Consider the following 20,360-nt stretch of genomic DNA (forward strand, 5'->3'; position numbering starts at 1 on the left):
TGAGTCGACGAGGATGGGATTCGAACCCACGCGTGCAGAGCACAATGGATTAGCAGTCCATCGCCTTAACCACTCGGCCACCTCGTCTACGCACTTACGCACAGCGTAACGAATATAGCTAGGCCAGGTGTTAGACCAGATGTGAAAATTACTTACTAATGCTGCGAACATGGTTATATGATAATCGAGATAGAAATGGTAATTCAAGACGAGTGTTAACTGCTCAACAATCAAAATCTGGCAACGAGCATGATTGCAATTTTATTATGGTACTGAAAACTGTAGAAATTGAGTCGACGAGGATGGGATTCGAACCCACGCGTGCAGAGCACAATGGATTAGCATGATTGCAATTTTATTATTGTACTTAAAACTGTAGAAATTGAGTCGACGAGGATGGGATTCGAACCCACGCGTGCAGAGCACAATGGATTAGCAGTCCATCGCCTTAACCACTCGGCCACCTCATCTACGTACTTGTGGACAGCGTAACGAATTTAGCTAGGCCAGGTGTTAGACCACATGTGAAAATTACTTATCAATGCTGCGAACATGGTTATATGCTAATCGAGATCGAAGTGGTAATTCAAGATGAGTGTTATCTACTCAACATTCAAAATCTGGCAAGGAGCATGATTGCAATTTTATTATGGAACTTAAAAGTGTAGAATCACGTCGACAAGGATGGGATTCGAACCCACGCGTGCAGAGCACAATGGATTAGCAGTCCATCGCCTTAACCACTCGGCCACCTCATCTACGTACTTGTGGACAGCGTAACGAATTTAGCTAGGCCAGGTGTTAGACCACATGTGAAAATTACTTATCAATGCTGCGAACATGGTTATATGCTAATCGAGATCGAAGTGGTAATTCAAGATGAGTGTTATCTACTCAACATTCAAAAGCATGATGGTAATTTCATAATGGAACTTAAAAGTGTAGAATCACGTCGACGAGGATGGGATTCGAACCCATGCGTGCAGAACACAATGGATTAGCAGTCCATCGCCTTAACCACTCGGCCACCTCGTCTACGCACTTATGCACAGCGTAACGAATATAGCTAGGCCAGGTGTTAGACCACATGTGAAAATTACTTACTAATGCTGTGAACATGGTTATATGATAATCGAGATAGAAATGGTAATTCAAGACGAGTGTTAACTGCTCAACAATCAAAATCTGGCAACGAGCATGATTGCAATTTTATTATGGTACTGAAAACTGTAGAAATTGAGTCGATGAGGGTGGGATTCGAACCCACGCATGCAGAGCACAATGGATTAGCAGTCCATCGCCTTAAACACTCGGCCACCTCATCTACGTACTTGTGGACAGCGTAACGAATTTAGCTAGGCCAGGTGTTAGACCACATGTGAAAATTACTTACTAATGCTGCGAACATGGTTATATGACAATCGAGATAGAAATGGTAATTCAAGACGAGTGTTAACTGCTCAACAATCAAAATCTGGCAACGAGCATGATTGCAATTTTATTATGGTACTTAAAACTGTAGAAATTGAGTCGACGAGGATGGGATTCGAACTCACGCGCGCAGAGCACAATGGATTAGCAGTCCATCGCCTTAACCACTCGGCCACCTCATCTACGTAATTGTGGACAGCGTAACGAATTTAGCTAGGCCAGGTGTTAGACCACATGTGAAAATTACTTATCAATGCTGCGAACATGGTTATATGATAATCGAGATCGAAATTGTAATTCAGGACGAGTGTTAACAACTCAGCAATAAAAATCTGCAAGAGAATGATGGTAATTTCATAATGGTACTTAAAACTGTAGAATCACGTCGACGAGGATGGGATTCGAACCCACGCGTGCAGAGCACAATGGATTAGCAGTCCATCGCCTTAACCACTCAGCCACCTCGTCTACGTACTTATGCACAGCGTAACGAATTTAGCTAGACCAGGTGTTAGACCACATGTGAAAATTACTTACCAATGCTGCGAACATGATTATATGCTAATCGAGATCGAAGTGGTAATTCAAGATGAGTGTTATCTACTCAACGTTCAAAATATGCAAAAGCATGATGGTAATTTCATAATGGAACTTAAAAGTGTAGAATCACGTAGACGAGGATGGGATTCGAACCCATGCGTGCAGAACAGAATGGATTAGCAGTCCATCGCCTTACCCACTCGGCCACCTCGTCTACGTACTTATGCACAGCGTAACGAATTTAGCTAGGTCAGGTTTTAGACCACATGTGAAAATTACTTACCAAGCTGCGAACATGGTTATATGATAATCGAGATAGAAATGGTAATTCAAGACGAGTGTTAACTGCTCAACAATCAAAATCTGGCAACGAGCATGATTGCAATTTTATTATGGTACTTAAAACTGTAGAAATTGAGTCGACGAGGATGGGATTCGAACTCACGCGCGCAGAGCACAATGGATTAGCAGTCCATCGCCTTAACCACTCGGCCACCTCATCTACGTAATTGTGGACAGCGTAACGAATTTAGCTAGGCCAGGTGTTAGACCACATGTGAAAATTACTTATCAATGCTGCGAACATGGTTATATGATAATCGAGATCGAAATTGTAATTGTAATTCAGGACGAGTGTTAACAACTCAGCAATCAAAATCTGCAAGAGAATGATGGTAATTTCATAATGGTACTTAAAACTGCAGAATCACGTCGACGAGGATGGGATTCGAACCCACGCATGCAGAGCACAATGGATTAGCAGTCCATCGCCTTAACCACTCAGCCACCTCGTCTACGTACTTATGCACAGCGTAACGAATTTAGCTAGACCAGGTGTTAGACCACATGTGAAAATTACTTACCAATGCTGCGAACATGATTATATGCTAATCGAGATCGAAGTGGTAATTCAAGATGAGTGTTATCTACTCAACATTCAAAATATGCAAAAGCATGATGGTAATTTCATAATGGAACTTAAAAGTGTAGAATCACGTCGACGAGGATGGGATTCGAACCCATGCGTGCAGAACAGAATGGATTAGCAGTCCATCGCCTTACCCACTCGGCCACCTCGTCTACGTACTTATGCACAGCGTAACGAATTTAGCTAGGCCAGGTTTTAGACCACATGTGAAAATTACTTACCAAGCTGCGAACATGGTTATATGATAATCGAGATAGAAATGGTAATTCAAGACGAGTGTTAACTGCTCAACAATCAAAATCTGGCAACGAGCATGATTGCAATTTTATTATGGTACTTAAAACTGTAGAAATTGAGTCGACGAGGATGGGATTCGAACTCACGCGCGCAGAGCACAATGGATTAGCAGTCCATCGCCTTAACCACTCGGCCACCTCATCTACGTAATTGTGGACAGCGTAACGAATTTAGCTAGGCCAGGTGTTAGACCACATGTGAAAATTACTTATCAATGCTGCGAACATGGTTATATGATAATCGAGATCGAAATTGTAATTCAGGACGAGTGTTAACAACTCAGCAATCAAAATATGCAAGAGAATTATGGTAATTTCATAATGGTACTTAAAACTGCAGAATCACGTCGACGAGGATGGGATTCGAACCCACGCATGCAGAGCACAATGGATTAGCAGTCCATCGCCTTAACCACTCAGCCACCTCATCTACGTACTTGTGGACAGCGTAACGAATTTAGCTAGGCCAGGTGTTAGACCACATGTGAAAATTACTTATCAATGCTGCGAACATGGTTATATGCTAATCGAGATCGAAGTGGTAATTCAAGATGAGTGTTATCTACTCAACATTCAAAAGCATGATGGTAATTTCATAATGGAACTTAAAAGTGTAGAATCACGTCGACGAGGATGGGATTCGAACCCATGCGTGCAGAACACAATGGATTAGCAGTCCATCGCCTTAACCACTCGGCCACCTCGTCTACGCACTTATGCACAGCGTAACGAATATAGCTAGGCCAGGTGTTAGACCACATGTGAAAATTACTTACTAATGCTGTGAACATGGTTATATGATAATCGAGATAGAAATGGTAATTCAAGACGAGTGTTAACTGCTCAACAATCAAAATCTGGCAACGAGCATGATTGCAATTTTATTATGGTACTGAAAACTGTAGAAATTGAGTCGATGAGGATGGGATTCGAACCCACGCATGCAGAGCACAATGGATTAGCAGTCCATCGCCTTAAACACTCGGCCACCTCATCTACGTACTTGTGGACAGCGTAACGAATTTAGCTAGGCCAGGTGTTAGACCACATGTGAAAATTACTTACTAATGCTGCGAACATGGTTATATGACAATCGAGATAGAAATGGTAATTCAAGACGAGTGTTAACTGCTCAACAATCAAAATCTGGCAACGAGCATGATTGCAATTTTATTATGGTACTTAAAACTGTAGAAATTGAGTCGACGAGGATGGGATTCGAACTCACGCGCGCAGAGCACAATGGATTAGCAGTCCATCGCCTTAACCACTCGGCCACCTCATCTACGTAATTGTGGACAGCGTAACGAATTTAGCTAGGCCAGGTGTTAGACCACATGTGAAAATTACTTATCAATGCTGCGAACATGGTTATATGATAATCGAGATCGAAATTGTAATTCAGGACGAGTGTTAACAACTCAGCAATCAAAATCTGCAAGAGAATGATGGTAATTTCATAATGGTACTTAAAACTGTAGAATCACGTCGACGAGGATGGGATTCGAACCCACGCGTGCAGAGCACAATGGATTAGCAGTACATCGCCTTAACCACTCAGCCACCTCGTCTACGTACTTATGCACAGCGTAACGAATTTAGCTAGACCAGGTGTTAGACCACATGTGAAAATTACTTACCAATGCTGCGAACATGGTTATATGATAATCGAGATAGAAATGGTAATTCAAGACGAGTGTTAACTGCTCAACAATCAAAATCTGGCAACGAGCATGATTGCAATTTTATTATGGTACTTAAAACTGTAGAAATTGAGTCGACGAGGATGGGATTCGAACTCACGCGCGCAGAGCACAATGGATTAGCAGTCCATCGCCTTAACCACTCGGCCACCTCATCTACGTAATTGTCGACAGCGTAACGAATTTAGCTAGGCCAGGTGTTAGACCACATGTGAAAATTACTTATCAATGCTGCGAACATGGTTATATGATAATCGAGATCGAAATTGTAATTCAGGACGAGTGTTAACTACTCAACATTCAAAATATGCAAAAGCATGATGGTAATTTCATAATGGAACTTAAAAGTGTAGAATCACGTCGACGAGGATGGGATTCGAACCCATGCGTGCAGAACAGAATGGATTAGCAGTCCATCGCCTTACCCACTCGGCCACCTCGTCTACGTACTTATGCACAGCGTAACGAATTTAGCTAGGCCAGATGTTAGACCACATGTGAAAATTACTTACCAATGCTGCGAACATGGTTATATGATAATCGAGATAGAAATGGTAATTCAAGACGAGTGTTAACTGCTCAACAATCAAAATCTGGCACCGAGCATGATTGCAATTTTATTATGGTACTTAAAAACTGTAGAAATTAAGTCGACGAGGATGGGATTCGAACCCACGCGTGCAGAGCACAATGGATTAGCAGTCCATCGCCTTAACCACTCGGCCACCTCATCTACGTAATTGTGGACAGCGTAACGAATTTAGCTAGGCCAGGTGTTAGACCACATGTGAAAATTACTTATCAATGCTGCGAACATGGTTATATGATAATCGAGATCGAAATTGTAATTCAGGACGAGTGTTAACTACTCAGCAATCAAAATCTGCAAGAGAATGATGGTAATTTCATAATGGTACTTAAAACTGTAGAATCACGTCGACGAGGATGGGATTCGTACCCACGCGTGCAGAGCATAATGGATTAGCAGTCCATCGCCTTAACCACTCGGCCACCTCGTCTACGTACATTTGCACAGCGTAACGAATTTAGCTAGACCAGGTGTTAGACCACATGTGAAAATTACTTATCAATGCTGCGAACATGGTTATATGATAATCGAGATCGAAATTGTAATTCAAGACGAGTGTTAACAACTCAGCAATCAAAATCTGCAAGAGAATGATGGTAATTTCATAATGGTACTTAAAACTGTAGAATCACGTCGACGAGGATAGGATTCGAACCCACGCGTGCAGAGCACAATGGATTAGCAGTCCATCGCCTTAACCACTCGGCCACCTCGACTATGTACTTATGGACAGCGTAACGAAATTAGCTAGGCCAGGTGTTAGACCACATGTGAAAATTACTTACCAATGCTGCGAACATGGTTCTATGATAATCGAGATAGAAATGGTAATTCAAGACGAGTGTTAACTGCTCAACAATCAAAATCTGGCACCGAGCATGATTGCAATTTTATTATGGTACTTAAAAACTGTAGAAATTAAGTCGACGAGGATGGGATTCGAACCCACGCGTGCAGAGCACAATGGATTAGCAGTCCATCGCCTTAACCACTCGGCCACCTCAACTATGTATTATGGACAGCGTAATTTAGCTAGGCCAGGTGTTAGACCACATGTGAAAATTACTTACTAATGCTGCGAACATGGTTATATGTTAATCGAGATAGAAATGGTAATTCAAGACGAGTGTTAACTGCTCAACAATCAAAATCTGGCAACGAGCATGAATGCAATTTTATTATGGTACTTAAAACTGTAGAAATTGAGTCGAAGAGGATGGGATTCGAACCCACGCGTGCAGAGCACAATGGATTAGCAGTCCATCGCCTTAACCACTCGGCCACCGCATCTACGTAATAGCGGACAGCGTAACTAATTTAGCTAGGCCAGGTGTTAGACCACATGTGAAAATTACTTATCAATGCTGCGAACATGGTTATATGATAATCGAGATCGAAATTGTAATTCAGGACGTGTGTTAACTACTCAGCAATCAAAATCTGCAAGAGAATGATGGTAATTTCATAATGGTACTTAAAACTGTAGAATCACGTCGACGAGGATGGGATTCGAACCCACGCGTGCAGAGCACAATGGATTAGCAGTCCATCGCCTTAACCACTCGGCCACCTCGTCTACGTACATTTGCAGTGCGTAAAGAATTTAGCTAGACCAGGTGTTAGACCACATGTGAAAATTACTTACCAATGCTGCGAACATGATTATATGCTAATCGAGATCGAAGTGGTAATTCAAGATGAGTGTTATCTACTCAACATTCAAAATATGCAAAAGCATGATGGTAATTTCATAATGGAACTTAAAAGTGTAGAATCACGTCGACGAGGATGGGATTCGAACCCATGCGTGCAGAACACAATGGATTAGCAGTCCATCGCCTTACCCACTCGGCCACCTCCTCTACGTACTTATGCACAGCGTAACGAATTTAGCTAGGCCAGGTGTTAGACCACATGTGAAAATTACTTACCAATGCTGCGAACATGGTTATATGATAATCGAGATAGAAATGGTAATTCAAGACGAGTGTTAACTGCTCAACAATCAAAATCTGGCACCGAGCATGATTGCAATTTTATTATGGTACTTAAAAACTGCAGAAATTAAGTCGACGAGGATGGGATTCGAACCCACGCGTGCAGAGCAAAATGGATTAGCAGTCCATCGCCTTAACCACTCGGCCACCTCGTCTATGTATTATGGACAGCGTAATTTAGCTAGGCCAGGTGTTAGACCACATGTGAAAATTACTTACTAATGCTGCGAACATGGTTATATGTTAATCGAGATAGAAATGGTAATTCAAGACGAGTGTTAACTGCTCAACAATCAAAATCTGGCAACGAGCAAGAATGCAATTTTATTATGGTACTTAAAACTGTAGAAATTGAGTCGACGAGGATGGGATTCGAACCCACGCGTGCAGAGCACAATGAATTAGCAGTCCATCGCCTTAACCACTCGGCCACCTCATCTACGTAATTGTGGACAGCGTAACGAATTTAGCTAGGCCAGGTGTTAGACCACATGTGAAAATTGCTTATCAATGCTGCGAACATGATTATATGATAATCGAGATCGAAATTGTAATTCAGGACGAGTGTTAACTAGTCAGCAATCAAAATCTGCAAGAGAATGATGATAATTTCATAATGGAACTTAAAAGTGTAGCATCACGTCGACGAGGATGGGATTCGAACCCATGCGTGCAGAACAGAATGGATTAGCAGTGCATCGCCTTACCCACTCGGCCACCTCGTCTACGTACTTATGCACAGCGTAACGAATTTAGCTAGGCCAGGTGTTAGACCACATGTGAAAATTACTTACCAATGCTGCGAACATGGTTATATGATAATCGAGATAGAAATGGTAATTCAAGACGAGTGTTAACTGCTCAACAATCAAAATCTGGAACCGAGTATGATTGCAATTTTATTATGGTACTTAAAAACTGGAGAAATTAAGTCGACGAGGATGGGATTCGAACCCAAGCGTGCAGAGCACAAAGGATTAGCAGTCCATCGCCTTAACCACTAGGCCACCTCGTCTATGTATTATGGACAGCATAACGAATTTAGCTAGGCCAGGTGTTAGACCACATGTGAAAATTACTTACTAATACTGCGAACATGGTTATATGTTAATCCAGATAGAAACGGTAATTCAAGACGAGTGTTAACTGCTCAACAATCAAAATCTGGCAACGAGCATGAATGCAATTTTATTATGGTACTTAAAACTGTAGAAATTGAGTCGACGAGGATGGGATTCGAACCCACGCGTGCAGAGCACAATGGATTAGCAGTCCATCGCCTTAACCACTCGGCCACCTCGTCTACGTACTTTTGCACGGCGTAACGAATTTAGCTAGACCAGGTGTTAGACAACATGTGAAAATTACTTACCAATGCTGCGAACATGGTTATATGATAATCGAGATAGAAATGGTAATTCAAGACGAGTGTTAACTGCTCAACAATCAAAATCTGGCAAAGAGCATGATTGCAATTTTATTATGGTACTTAAAACTGTAGAAATTGAGTCGACGAGGATGGGATTCGAACCCACGCGTGCAGACCACAATGGATTAGCAGTCCATCGCCTTAACCACTCGGCCACCTCATCTACGTAATTGTAGACAGCGTAACGAATTTAGCTAGTCCAGGTGTTAGACCACATGTGAAAATTACTTATCAATGCTGCGAACATGGTTATATGATAATCTAGATCGAAATTGTAATTCAGGACGAGTGTTAACTACTCAACATTCAAAATATGCAAAAGCATGATGGTAATTTCATAATGGAACTTAAAAGTGTAGAATCACGTCCACGAGGATGGGATTCGAACCCATGCGTGCAGAACAGAATGGATTAGCAGTCCATCGCCTTACCCACTCGGCCACCTCGTCTACGTACTTACGCACAGCGTAACGAATTTAGCTAGGCCAGGTGTTAGACCACATGTGAAAATTACTTACCAATGCTGCGAACATGGTTATATGATAATCGAGATAGAAATGGTAATTCAAGACGAGTGTTAACTGCTCAACAATCAAAATCTGGCACCGAGCATGATTGCAATTTTATTATGGTACTTAAAAACTGTAGAAATTAAGTCGACGAGGATGGGATTCGAACCCACGCGTGCAGAGCACAATGGATTAGCAGTCCATCGCCTTAACCACTCGGCCACCTCATCTACGTAATTGTGGACAGCGTAACTAATTTAGCTAGGCCAGGTGTTAGACCACATGTGAAAATTACTTATCAATGCTGCGAACATGGTTATATGATCATCGAGATCGAAATTGTAATTCAGGACGAGTGTTAACTACTCAGCAATCAAAATCTGCAAGAGAATGATGGTAATTTCATAATGGTACTTAAAACTGTAGAATCACGTCGACGAGGATGGGATTCGTATCCACGCGTGCAGAGCACAATGGATTAGCAGTCCATCGCCTTAACCACTCGGCCACCTCGTCTACGTACATTTGCACAGCCTAACGAATTTAGCTAGACCAGGTGTTAGACCACATGTGAAAATTACTTATCAATGCTGCGAACATGGTTATATGATAATCGAGATCGAAATTGTAATTCAAGACGAGTGTTAACAACTCAGCAATCAAAATCTGCAAGAGAATGATGGTAATTTCATAATGGTACTTAAAACTGTAGAATCACGTCGACGAGGATGGGATTCGAACCCACACGTGCAGAGCACAATGGATTAGCAGTCCATCGACTTAACCATTCGCCCACCTCGTCTACGTACTTATGCACAGCATAACGAATTTAGCTAGGCCAGGTGTTAGACCACATGTGAAAATTACTTACCAATGCTGCGAACATGGTTATATGATAATCGAGATAGAAATGGTAATTCAAGACGAGTGTTAACTGCTCAACAATCAAAATCTGGCACCGAGCATGATTGCAATGTTATAATGGTACTTAAAAACTGTAGAAATTAAGTCGACGAGGATGGGATTCGAACCCACGCGTGCAGAGCACAATGGATTAGCAGTCCATCGCCTTAACCACTCGGCCACCTCATCTACGTAATTGTGTACAGCGTAACTAATTTAGCTAGGCCAGGTGTTAGACCACATGTGAAAATTACTTATCAATGCTGCGAACATGGTTATATGATCATCGAGATCGAAATTGTAATTCAGGACGAGTGTTAACTACTCAGCAATCAAAATCTGCAAGAGAATGATGGTAATTTCATAATGGTACTTAAAACTGTAGAATCACGTCGACGAGGATGGGATTCGTACCCACGCGTGCAGAGCACAATGGATTAGCAGTCCATCGCCTTAACCACTCGGCCACCTCGTCTACGTACATTTGCACAGCGTAACGAATTTAGCTAGACCAGGTGTTAGACCACATGTGAAAATTACTTATCAATGCTGCGAACATGGTTATATGATAATCGAGATCGAAATTGTAATTCAAGACGAGTGTTAACAACTCAGCAATCAAAATCTGCAAGAGAATGATGGTAATTTCATAATGGTACTTAAAACTTTAGAATCACGTCGACGAGGATGGGATTCGAACCCACACGTGCAGAGCACAATGGATTAGCAGTCCATCGACTTAACCATTCGGCCACCTCGTCTACGTACTTATGCACAGCATAACGAATTTAGCTAGGCCAGGTGTTAGACCACATGTGAAAATTACTTACCAATGCTGCGAACATGGTTATATGTTAATCGAGATAGAAATGGTAATTCAAGACGAGTGTTAACTGCTCAACAATCAAAATCTGGAACCGAGCATGATTGCAATTTTATTATGGTACTTAAAAACTGTAGAAATTAAGTCGACGAGGATGGGATTCGAACCCAAGCGTGCAGAGCACAAAGGATTAGCAGTCCATCGCCTTAACCACTAGGCCACCTCGTCTATGTATTATGGACAGCATAACGAATTTAGCTAGGCCAGGTGTTAGACCACATGTGAAAATTACTTACTAATGCTGCGAACATGGTTATATGATAATCGAGATAGAAATGGTAATTCAAGACGAGTGTTAACTGCTCAACAATCAAAATCTGGCAAGGAGCATGATTGCAATTTTATTATGGTACTTAAAACTGTAGAAATTGAGTCGACGAGGATTGAGTCGGCCACCTCATCTACGTAATTGTGGACAGCGTAACTAATTTAGCTAGGCCAGGTGTTAGACAACATGTGAAAATTACTTACCAATGCTGCGAACATGGTTATATGATAATCGAGATCGAAATTGTAATTCAGGACGAGTGTTAACTACTCAGCAATCAAAATCTGCAAGAGAATGATGGTAATTTCATAATGGTACATAAAACTGTAGAATCACGTCGACGAGGATGGGATTCGTACCCACGCGTGCAGAGCACAATGGATTAGCAGTCCATCGCCTTAACCACTGGGACACCTCGTCTACGTACATTTGCACAGCGTAACGAATTTAGCTAAGCCAGGTGTTAGACCACATGTGAAAATTACTTATCAATGCTGCGAACATGGTTATATGATAATCGAGATCGAAATTGTAATTCAGGACGCGTGTTAACTACTCAACATTCACAATATGCAAAAGCATGATGGTAATTTCATAATGGAACTTAAAAGTGTAGAATCACGTCGACGAGGATGGGATTCGAACCCATGCGTGCAGAACAGAATGGATTAGCAGTCGATCGCCTTACCCACTCGGCCACCTCGTCTACGTACTTAAGCACAGCGTAACGAATTTAGCTAGGCCAGGTGTTAGACCACATGTGAAAATTACTTACCAATGCTGCGAACATGGTTATATGATAATCGAGGTAGAAATGGTAATTCAAGACGAGTGTTAACTGCTCAACAATCAAAATCTGGCACCGAGCATGATTGCAATTTTATTATGGTACTTAAAAACTGTAGAAATTAAGTCGACGAGGATGGGATTCGAACCCACGCGTGCAGAGCACAATGGATTAGCAGTCCATCGCCTTAACCACTCGGCCACCTCGTCTATGTACTTATGGACAGCGTAACGAATTTAGCTAGGCCAGGTGTTAGACCACATGTGAAAATTACTTACCAATGCTGCGAACATGGTTATATGATAATCGAGATAGAAATGGTAATTCAAGACGAGTGTTAACTGCTCAACAATCAAAATCTGGCAAGGAGCATGATTGCAATTTTATTATGGTACTTAAAACTGTAGAAATTGAGTCGACGAGGATGGGATTCGCCCCCACGCGTGCAGAGCACAATGGATTAGCAGTCCATCGCCTTAACCACTCGGCCACCTAATCTACGTAATTGTGGACAGCGTAACTAATTTAGCTAGGCCAGGTGTTAGACAACATGTGAAAATTACTTACCAATGCTGCGAACATGGTTATATGATAATCGAGATCGAAATTGTAATTCAGGACGAGTGTTAACTACTCAGCAATCAAAATCTGCAAGAGAATGATGGTAATTTCATAATGGTACTTAAAACTGTAGAATCACGTCGACGAGGATGGGATTCGTACCCACGCGTGCAGAGCACAATGGATTAGCAGTCCATCGCCTTAACCACTCGGCCACCTCGTCTACGTACATTTGCACAGCGTAACGAATTTAGCTAGACCAGGTGTTAGACCACATGTGAAAAGTACTTATTGTTGCGGGCGCTACCCTTAATTCTTTACTCAGAATGATAATAGCTGTAATTTCGTAGTCTTCACGAACTTTATTTTTGCTGTCTATACCATCCAGGTAAACTACAGTACAAAAGTACATATAAAACTTGAGCAACGTCGTAATGAACATGCACATTTTGAATCATCAAATACAAATCCATAAAATACAAAGAATCAAACACAATTGTAATGTCAACACCAATAGATATTACTCATTTCTATCGCTACTAGAAAATACATTTAAATTAAGTATTCACCTAGATTTCGGGGCAAACTGATGGAGCCCGGTCTTTAAATGGCTGCCATATTTACGTTGACGGCATTTCTACTCCAGTGCATAACAAACAAACAATTGCAATAGAGGGCGCTGTAGAGGAATTCCTAGATTTACCGTACGACGGTAGCAACACTCCTCTCTGCAAATGGGTAATTTATCGTACATTTGCACTCATGCCAAACTTTATAATATCTATATCAAACTATGTCTATAAAAATAATTGCTCTTGAAATTCAAGTAAGAGTTCACAAAAAATAACATCAACAATAAAGGTAACAATTTAACTGTACTCAATGTTATTCATAGTCCCAATTAGTCTTCATCAACAGCAAGGAGCAGTACAAGCTTGTGGATTGGTCTGTCCACTATGGAACTGGCAGTAGTAAGCTGTACTTTGCGTACCAAACCATCTTTCCCAGGATACACTGCTGTCACTCTGCCAAGACGCCAGAAGTTACGTGGTACATTATCTTCCTTGATAATGACTATGTCACCCAATTTCAGATTGTACTGTGATGTGGTCCACTTTGGCCTTTGCTGTAGCGTATGCAGAAATTCTTTTCTCCATCGGTTCCAAAATTCATTGGTTAAGACCAGAATACTTCTTCCCCCACCAGGCAACTTCCAGAAGGCTGATATGTACTCAACACGTAGATGGAGAAGAGTACAGCACTTAACCAATGACAAATGATTTGGTGTCAGAGGTTCTGGAGAATCGGGTTCACTCAGCTGATTGAGAGTAATTGGTCTTGAATTTACGATGTTCTGCACTTCGGCCATAAATGTGCGAAAGGACTCATCATCCAGCTGTGGACCTGCCTGATAGATGAGGGGTTCCAGAACACTTCGAACAGTCCTTATTTGTCTCTCCCAAATTCCTCCCATGTGACTACTGCTGGGAACATTGAATTTAAACTCAATCCAATCACACCTCTGACCTATCAAGAAATCAGCCATTTTCTTCTGATCGATCTCTTTCAGGCCCTTAATCATTTCATTGTGTGTTCCAACGATGTTAGTGCCACAATCTGCTCTCAGCTGCCTAATAGGTCCACGGATGCTAACAAATCTTCTCACCGCATTGATGAAAGAATTGGTATCTAGAGAGTTGACAGTCTCCAGATGAATTGCCTTGGATGCCATGCACACAAAAACTACACCATATCTCTTCAACTGGCTCCTCCTCTCCTTGATTAAGAATGGTCCAAAAATATCTACACCTGAATATGTGAATGGTGGGGCTTCCTTTATGCGGTCACTTGGAAGGTCTCCCATTTTCTGACTTTGGGGTGCTCTTCTGAACTTCCTACATGTGACACACTGATTGATCAATTTAGACACTGTATATGAGCCACTGATGATCCAATATCCATGCTGTCGGATGTAGTTGTGAGTACAGCCTCTTCCCATATGATTGATTTGTTCATGGAAGTGTCGCACTATTAGTGTTGTTATGTGAATATTCTTGGGTAAGATGACTGGATGTTTAATTTCAAAAAGCTGGCAGGATTTCTGTATTCTACCTCCAACTCTCAGCAAACCCTGGTCATCTATGAATGGATTCAGTTTATATATAGTGCTGGATTTTCTGAACTGTATATTTCGTGCCTTTAGTTGGTTTCTAGATTGTGGGTTACCCACTAGCTTCATTTCCTTCAGTATCTGTATTTCTTTCTGAAAGGCTCTACTTTGGACCTCTCGTATTATGGCTTTTTCACCTTCTGCGAGATCCTGTACAGTTAAGGGTGTATTAGTTTCTGACATGACATCTGTGAGATCTAACTTTCTATTTATGGTTTTGGTGGCTCTCAACATTTTTGCCTTAAGACGTAGACAATTAGCGGCTGCTCGTTTAGATGCGTCCCATGATGAGTACTGATCAAAGCGGTCGATCAATTGACCATCTGAACAGGCTGTGAGTGAATTAGTCTTCAATACCGTGGAAGTTCTCTTCATTTCTCTCCTCATCTCTTCTTCTGTGTCACTGGTACACTCATATCGAAATTCTGTTGCAGATAGGGACTTATCATTCCATAGAAAATCTGGTCCAGTTAACCAGTTAGAATCTTCGATAAGTTGCCTGGCAGTTATCCCTCTGCTAGCGTCATCACTTGGGTTTGAGGCAGTGTTAACATACTTCCATGCATCTGGAGAAGTCAACTCTCGTATCTGCTGGACCCTGTTGGCGACATAGGTGTGAAAACGTTTGGATTCATTATTTATGTATCCAAGAACAACTTTACTATCTACCCAAAAATACTCTTTCACATCTTTAAACTGTAGTGCTGTGGTGATGTAGTGACTCATTCTTGCAGATAAAACTGCTGCTGTCAGCTCAAGGCGAGGGATGGTGATTTGTTTGTTGAGTGGTGTGACTCTGGCCTTTCCTATGACGAAAGAACAGTATACTTCGTCATCCTGGTTGATTTGTCTCAAATATGTGCTCTGTCCGTAACCTGTTTCACTGGCATCAGAGAAGTAATGAAGCTCTATTCTCTTGACTTCACCAAAGTTGTTAGGTTTATAGCAACGGTTTACCTTCAAACTCTGTAACTCAAGAATGTCAGTTCTCCACTGTATCCATTTCATTCTGAGGTCTTCAGTGATGGGATCATCCCAATCAACATTATTTCTACATAATTCTTGCAAGATGATCTTTCCAGTTAGGATTACTGGGGCTGCAAAACCTAAAGGATCATACACTGAGCAGATGGTAGCAAGAATACCTCTGCGAGTAAGTGGTAAGTCGCGCAATAATATTCTAAATTGGAAAAAGTCACCCTCCACGACCCATGTCACTCCTAATGCTCTTTCTACAGGTAAGAGGTCTGTTTGAAGGTTTACTTCCATCAAACTTGACGCACGAGCTTCAGGAGGTATTGCATCCAACACTTCTCTCTTGTTTGAGATCCACTTGTGCAGTTTCAACCCAGCTTTAGCACAAATATCAATACTATTGTTAACAAGGGTGATGGCTTTGCTTACATCTGAAACTGACTTTAACCCATCGTCTACATAAAAGTCATCTCTTATAAAACTAGCTGCTTCTTCACCAAATTCCTCCTCTCCATCATCTGCTGCTCTCTTCAGACCAAAGTTGGCACATCCTGGTGAACTGGCTGCACCAAATAAGTGTACAGTCATTCTGTACTCAGACAATTCCTTATCCAAGTCACCATCTTTCCACCATAAGAAGCGTAACAGATCCCTATCATTTGGAGTGACATGAAACTGGTGGAACATACCCTGGATGTCCGCCATCACTGCCACCTCTTCTTTTCTGAAGCGACTTAAGACCCCAACTAGACCATTGGTAAGATCAGGTCCTTGGAGGAGACAGTCATTAAGAGATATGCCCTCATATCTTGCAGAGCAATCAAAAACCACACGGATCTTATCAGGTTTTTTGGGGTGATACACACCTGTATGTGGTACATAATTCACCCTGCCATCTACATTCTGTTGATCTTCAGGAACTTCTTCAGCACAGTTGGTTAGGATATCTTCCATAAATGTGAAGTAATCTTTCTTGTATTTCTGATTTCTTTGCAATCGTCTTTTGAGTTGTAATGTTCTTTTTACAGCTAATGGTTTGTTGTTTGGAAGTCGAAGATTATTGTACTTCAGTGGAAGGGGCATCTCATAGTGACCATCCTCTCTCTTGATGATATTGTCAGAGAGGCACCTGATGAACTTATGATCATTAACTGACAGAGAATCTTGTTTGTGTTTATGTTCAATAAAGTCCCGTTCAAACATCTGTTGAACCTGTTGTGTACTCACTATTTCCTTTGAGGTTGACTGAACTACCAATCTGTTAACTAATTTCGGCTTATTTGCAGGCATGGCTGTAAGCTGACTCGCTGCATTTGTTTCTGTGGTCACAATGCGGTTTGACACAACATTGTTTTCTGAATTTGAACAAATTGTTCCAACTATTCCCCATCCTAGTAGAGACCTTTGGCCATATGGATGATCTTCATCGCCAGCTATGATATCTCTAGGTCTTACAGCCGATGGAACATTGTTACCTATTAATATTCCAACCTTAACTTGAGGCATGATTGGAGGTATCTTATCAGCAATTCTTTGTAGATGGTTCCACTTCATTGCCACCTCTGAACTTGGGATTTGGTGTCTCTCTGCTGGAACATGGTCTCTGGTGTAGGATGTTGGCACTGGTATTACAACTTTTCTGTCGTAACTAAGAATCTCTAAATCCCTTATCCTCTTAGCTGAAACAACTGCACCGTTCATTTGCATTGTTGACAGTGTCAGTTCAGTATCATGCCCTATGATTCTAAGTTGTTTCTGAAGTTCTTTTGAGATGAAACAGGTATTGCTCTGTGGATCTAGAACACAATATTGTAAGATTTCTCTGTTGGGATTAACTTTGCTTCGTACCCATACAGGTACAATCATGGAGTTGTCAGTTGTCTGTTCTTCTCTGTTACATACAGAAATGCAATGACTTACACTGGTAGTACGGTTTTCATCATAGTGGAGAGCTGTCAAATGTTTTTTTGAACATTTCTTACAATCAACTCTGGATGTACATGCTCTCCCATTGTGTTTTTTAGTCATCCCACAAGCATAGCACAGACCTTCTGTCTTGAAGAATTGCTTCCGTTCTCTTCTGTGAAGATTCATCAGTTTGTCACAGTCATCAATATGGTGCTGTTCTTTGCAAAAAGGGCACTTCAGATCTTCATTACCACTGATTACATTTGTGGTAAATGTTCTAGCTTTCACTTGGTTCCCTCCCCTGCTGGTGTTTTTGCTTTCTCTATTGAAAACAGAAGATTCCTTCCAGTCTTTCACTTCAGGTTCAAAGGCAGGTATGTTTGCTTCTTTTGCCTTTTCTTTCACAAATAATGCAAACCGCTCAAAGGTTGGAAAACATCCACTGCTAACACTGGCATGTGTAATACGTCTCCATTGGTTTTCTATATAAGTTGGAATTTTAGCTACCAGCTTTGCATTTTCTTGTGGGTAATCCAAGACACCAAGATCATGTATTGTTCGCTTTGCTGCAACAACTTCATTTAACATATCAGAAAATCTTCGGAGTCCAATGGAGTCACGTGGTTGGATCCTTGGTGATGATGCAAGCTTATCTATGAATGCCTTGGCAATCACTGTATTGTTACCATACCTGTCCTTCAACTCAGCTTTGGCTTGTACAAATGCCTCTTCAGTTTGGAGCAAGAGGTAGCTATTAACCATTGCTTTGGGCTCACCAGACAGATGTTGGCTCAACAAATTTAATCTTTCAACCACTGAGGGGGCCTTTGACTCAATCAGAGACTTGAAAGAGGACTCCCATGAGGGAAACTGGAGTGGGTTTCCACTGAAAATTTCTAATTTGACTTGAGGAAGCCTAAATGAGTCCACCAACTGTTTCATAGCATCAGTGACTTCATTCGCAAGTGGGTTTGGAACACTGCTCACCTTGGCCCTGGCATCCTTGTTTTCTACTTTCTTGTTTACCTTTGCTTCCATTTTTGGTGACAAAATTAATGCACAGTTCTGATCGTGTACTGAAGGAACATGGCTGTAATCAACACTGCTGGCTGTACAACTAGTAGTTTGCATAGCCCTTTGTGCTTCTGTATTATTTGATTGTGAGTGTTGTTCATCCATCTCTGGTTGTGAATTTAAAAATCTGTACATATCTTCATCCTTATTGGCTGGCAGTATGCCACTCAAATTCTGACTTCCTTCATCAGATCTGTCTACTTCATATATCACTTCTTGCTGTGCCTGATTTTCAGCAAGTTTCTTATGTAACTTTAATTCTTCAATCCTCCTTCTATGTTCTAGCTCCTCTCTTTCTAGCTGTTTTTCCTTTTGTGCAAACGCTAGCTGTACTCTCAATGCAGCTTCCTGTTTCTTAAGTTCCAGTTTCATTGACCTGACACTGGAAGTTGTACGGTTGCTATGGCTACTAATTTTAGTTTTCTGTGAACTTGATTTGACTGATTCAGGGTTTAGCATTTCCATATCAATACGATGTTGAATTTCTACTTTGATGTCATCCTCAAATTTATGCCATTCCAAAAAGTCTTGTTGTTTCTGTTTTGTGAATGCAGCAATTTCTTCCTGCTTTTCCAACAATTCAGCAAGTTCATCATAAAGTTCACTTATGTCTTGCCATGCTATCTGTGCAACTAACAGCTTTTGTTTAAGTGCTCGGGTATCTTCAAATCCTTTTTGCATAATGGCATTTCTTTTGGCTTTACTAAGTTCAGATTTCTTTGCTTTCAAATCTCTTCTAAGAATGTTGAATCTGAGCTCCTTACCTTTCAGTGTTAAAGTCCGCGTTCGCGTCCCATTGACACTTGCTGCTTGATCTCTGTCTTCATCGACTGGAGATTGACCTTCAAGCTGAACTTCTGTGTCCTCGGACATTTCTAGTTTACTGTTGCGGGCGCTACCCTTAATTCTTTACTCAGAATGATAATAGCTGTAATTTCGTAGTCTTCACGAACTTTATTTTTGCTGTCTATACCATCCAGGTAAACTACAGTACAAAAGTACATATAAAACTTGAGCAACGTCGTAATGAACATGCACATTTTGAATCATCAAATACAAATCCATAAAATACAAAGAATCAAACACAATTGTAATGTCAACACCAATAGATATTACTCATTTCTATCGCTACTAGAAAATACATTTAAATTAAGTATTCACCTAGATTTCGGGGCAAACTGATGGAGCCCGGTCTTTAAATGGCTGCCATATTTACGTTGACGGCATTTCTACTCCAGTGCATAACAAACAAACAATTGCAATAGAGGGCGCTGTAGAGGAATTCCTAGATTTACCGTACGACGGTAGCAACACTTATCAATGCTGCGAACATGGTTATATGATAATCGAGATCGAAATTGTAATTCAGGACGAGTGTTAACAACTCAGCAATCAAAATCTGCAAGAGA

The 20,360-nt window shown here is 41.2% G+C and overlaps 1 protein-coding gene, 1 long non-coding RNA gene and 13 other non-coding genes across 15 annotated transcripts; all 15 read right to left on the reverse strand.

Moving 5' to 3' along the window:
* Window positions 1-5: 5 nt before the first annotated feature.
* On the reverse strand, window positions 6-87 carry TRNAS-GCU (transfer RNA serine (anticodon GCU)). The gene has a single exon. It is a non-coding gene; the product is annotated as a tRNA-Ser (tRNA).
* A 301-nt stretch (window positions 88-388) lies between these two features.
* Window positions 389-470, reverse strand: TRNAS-GCU (transfer RNA serine (anticodon GCU)). The gene has a single exon. It is a non-coding gene; the product is annotated as a tRNA-Ser (tRNA).
* A 206-nt stretch (window positions 471-676) lies between these two features.
* TRNAS-GCU (transfer RNA serine (anticodon GCU)) lies at window positions 677-758 on the reverse strand. The gene has a single exon. It is a non-coding gene; the product is annotated as a tRNA-Ser (tRNA).
* Window positions 759-953: 195 nt separating this feature from the next.
* TRNAS-GCU (transfer RNA serine (anticodon GCU)) lies at window positions 954-1,035 on the reverse strand. The gene has a single exon. It is a non-coding gene; the product is annotated as a tRNA-Ser (tRNA).
* Window positions 1,036-1,817: 782 nt separating this feature from the next.
* On the reverse strand, window positions 1,818-1,899 carry TRNAS-GCU (transfer RNA serine (anticodon GCU)). Its single transcript has one exon. It is a non-coding gene; the product is annotated as a tRNA-Ser (tRNA).
* A 784-nt stretch (window positions 1,900-2,683) lies between these two features.
* On the reverse strand, window positions 2,684-2,765 carry TRNAS-GCU (transfer RNA serine (anticodon GCU)). The gene has a single exon. It is a non-coding gene; the product is annotated as a tRNA-Ser (tRNA).
* A 1,055-nt stretch (window positions 2,766-3,820) lies between these two features.
* On the reverse strand, window positions 3,821-3,902 carry TRNAS-GCU (transfer RNA serine (anticodon GCU)). Its single transcript has one exon. It is a non-coding gene; the product is annotated as a tRNA-Ser (tRNA).
* A 1,647-nt stretch (window positions 3,903-5,549) lies between these two features.
* On the reverse strand, window positions 5,550-5,631 carry TRNAS-GCU (transfer RNA serine (anticodon GCU)). The gene has a single exon. It is a non-coding gene; the product is annotated as a tRNA-Ser (tRNA).
* A 1,350-nt stretch (window positions 5,632-6,981) lies between these two features.
* TRNAS-GCU (transfer RNA serine (anticodon GCU)) lies at window positions 6,982-7,063 on the reverse strand. Its single transcript has one exon. It is a non-coding gene; the product is annotated as a tRNA-Ser (tRNA).
* Window positions 7,064-8,705: 1,642 nt separating this feature from the next.
* TRNAS-GCU (transfer RNA serine (anticodon GCU)) lies at window positions 8,706-8,787 on the reverse strand. Its single transcript has one exon. It is a non-coding gene; the product is annotated as a tRNA-Ser (tRNA).
* A 783-nt stretch (window positions 8,788-9,570) lies between these two features.
* Window positions 9,571-9,652, reverse strand: TRNAS-GCU (transfer RNA serine (anticodon GCU)). Its single transcript has one exon. It is a non-coding gene; the product is annotated as a tRNA-Ser (tRNA).
* A 780-nt stretch (window positions 9,653-10,432) lies between these two features.
* On the reverse strand, window positions 10,433-10,514 carry TRNAS-GCU (transfer RNA serine (anticodon GCU)). The gene has a single exon. It is a non-coding gene; the product is annotated as a tRNA-Ser (tRNA).
* A 1,876-nt stretch (window positions 10,515-12,390) lies between these two features.
* TRNAS-GCU (transfer RNA serine (anticodon GCU)) lies at window positions 12,391-12,472 on the reverse strand. The gene has a single exon. It is a non-coding gene; the product is annotated as a tRNA-Ser (tRNA).
* Window positions 12,473-13,166: 694 nt separating this feature from the next.
* On the reverse strand, window positions 13,167-13,967 carry LOC144350545 (uncharacterized). The gene is made up of 2 exons (XR_013420266.2): window positions 13,394-13,967; window positions 13,167-13,217 (listed from the first exon to the last, which is right to left on the reverse strand). It is a non-coding gene; the product is annotated as an uncharacterized LOC144350545 (long non-coding RNA).
* Window positions 13,968-13,993: 26 nt separating this feature from the next.
* LOC146734179 (uncharacterized) lies at window positions 13,994-20,237 on the reverse strand. Its single transcript, XM_085508526.1, has 3 exons — window positions 20,113-20,237; window positions 14,087-19,936; window positions 13,994-14,045 (listed from the first exon to the last, which is right to left on the reverse strand). The coding sequence occupies exons 2-3, from the start codon at window positions 19,822-19,824 to the stop codon at window positions 13,994-13,996; spliced, it is 5,790 nt and encodes a 1,929-aa protein (XP_085364652.1). The 5' UTR covers window positions 19,825-19,936; window positions 20,113-20,237.
* Window positions 20,238-20,360: the final 123 nt, after the last annotated feature.

This window comes from Saccoglossus kowalevskii, chromosome 15 (genome assembly GCF_978046115.1).
Source record: "Saccoglossus kowalevskii chromosome 15, keSacKowa6.1, whole genome shotgun sequence".
Classification (NCBI taxonomy): domain Eukaryota; kingdom Metazoa; phylum Hemichordata; class Enteropneusta; family Harrimaniidae; genus Saccoglossus; species Saccoglossus kowalevskii.

What these genes read in the sequence shown, in the direction of transcription:
- LOC146734179 (XM_085508526.1), bottom strand. Translation starts at nt 19,824, where the DNA reads ATGTCCGAGGACACAGAAGTTCAGCTTGAAGGTCAATCTCCAGTCGAT. An exon ending in AATCATTTGTCATTGGTTAA is followed by an intron (nt 14,046 to 14,086) that starts GTGCTGTACTCT and finishes AGTACATATCAG; the next exon opens with CCTTCTGGAAGTTGCCTGGT.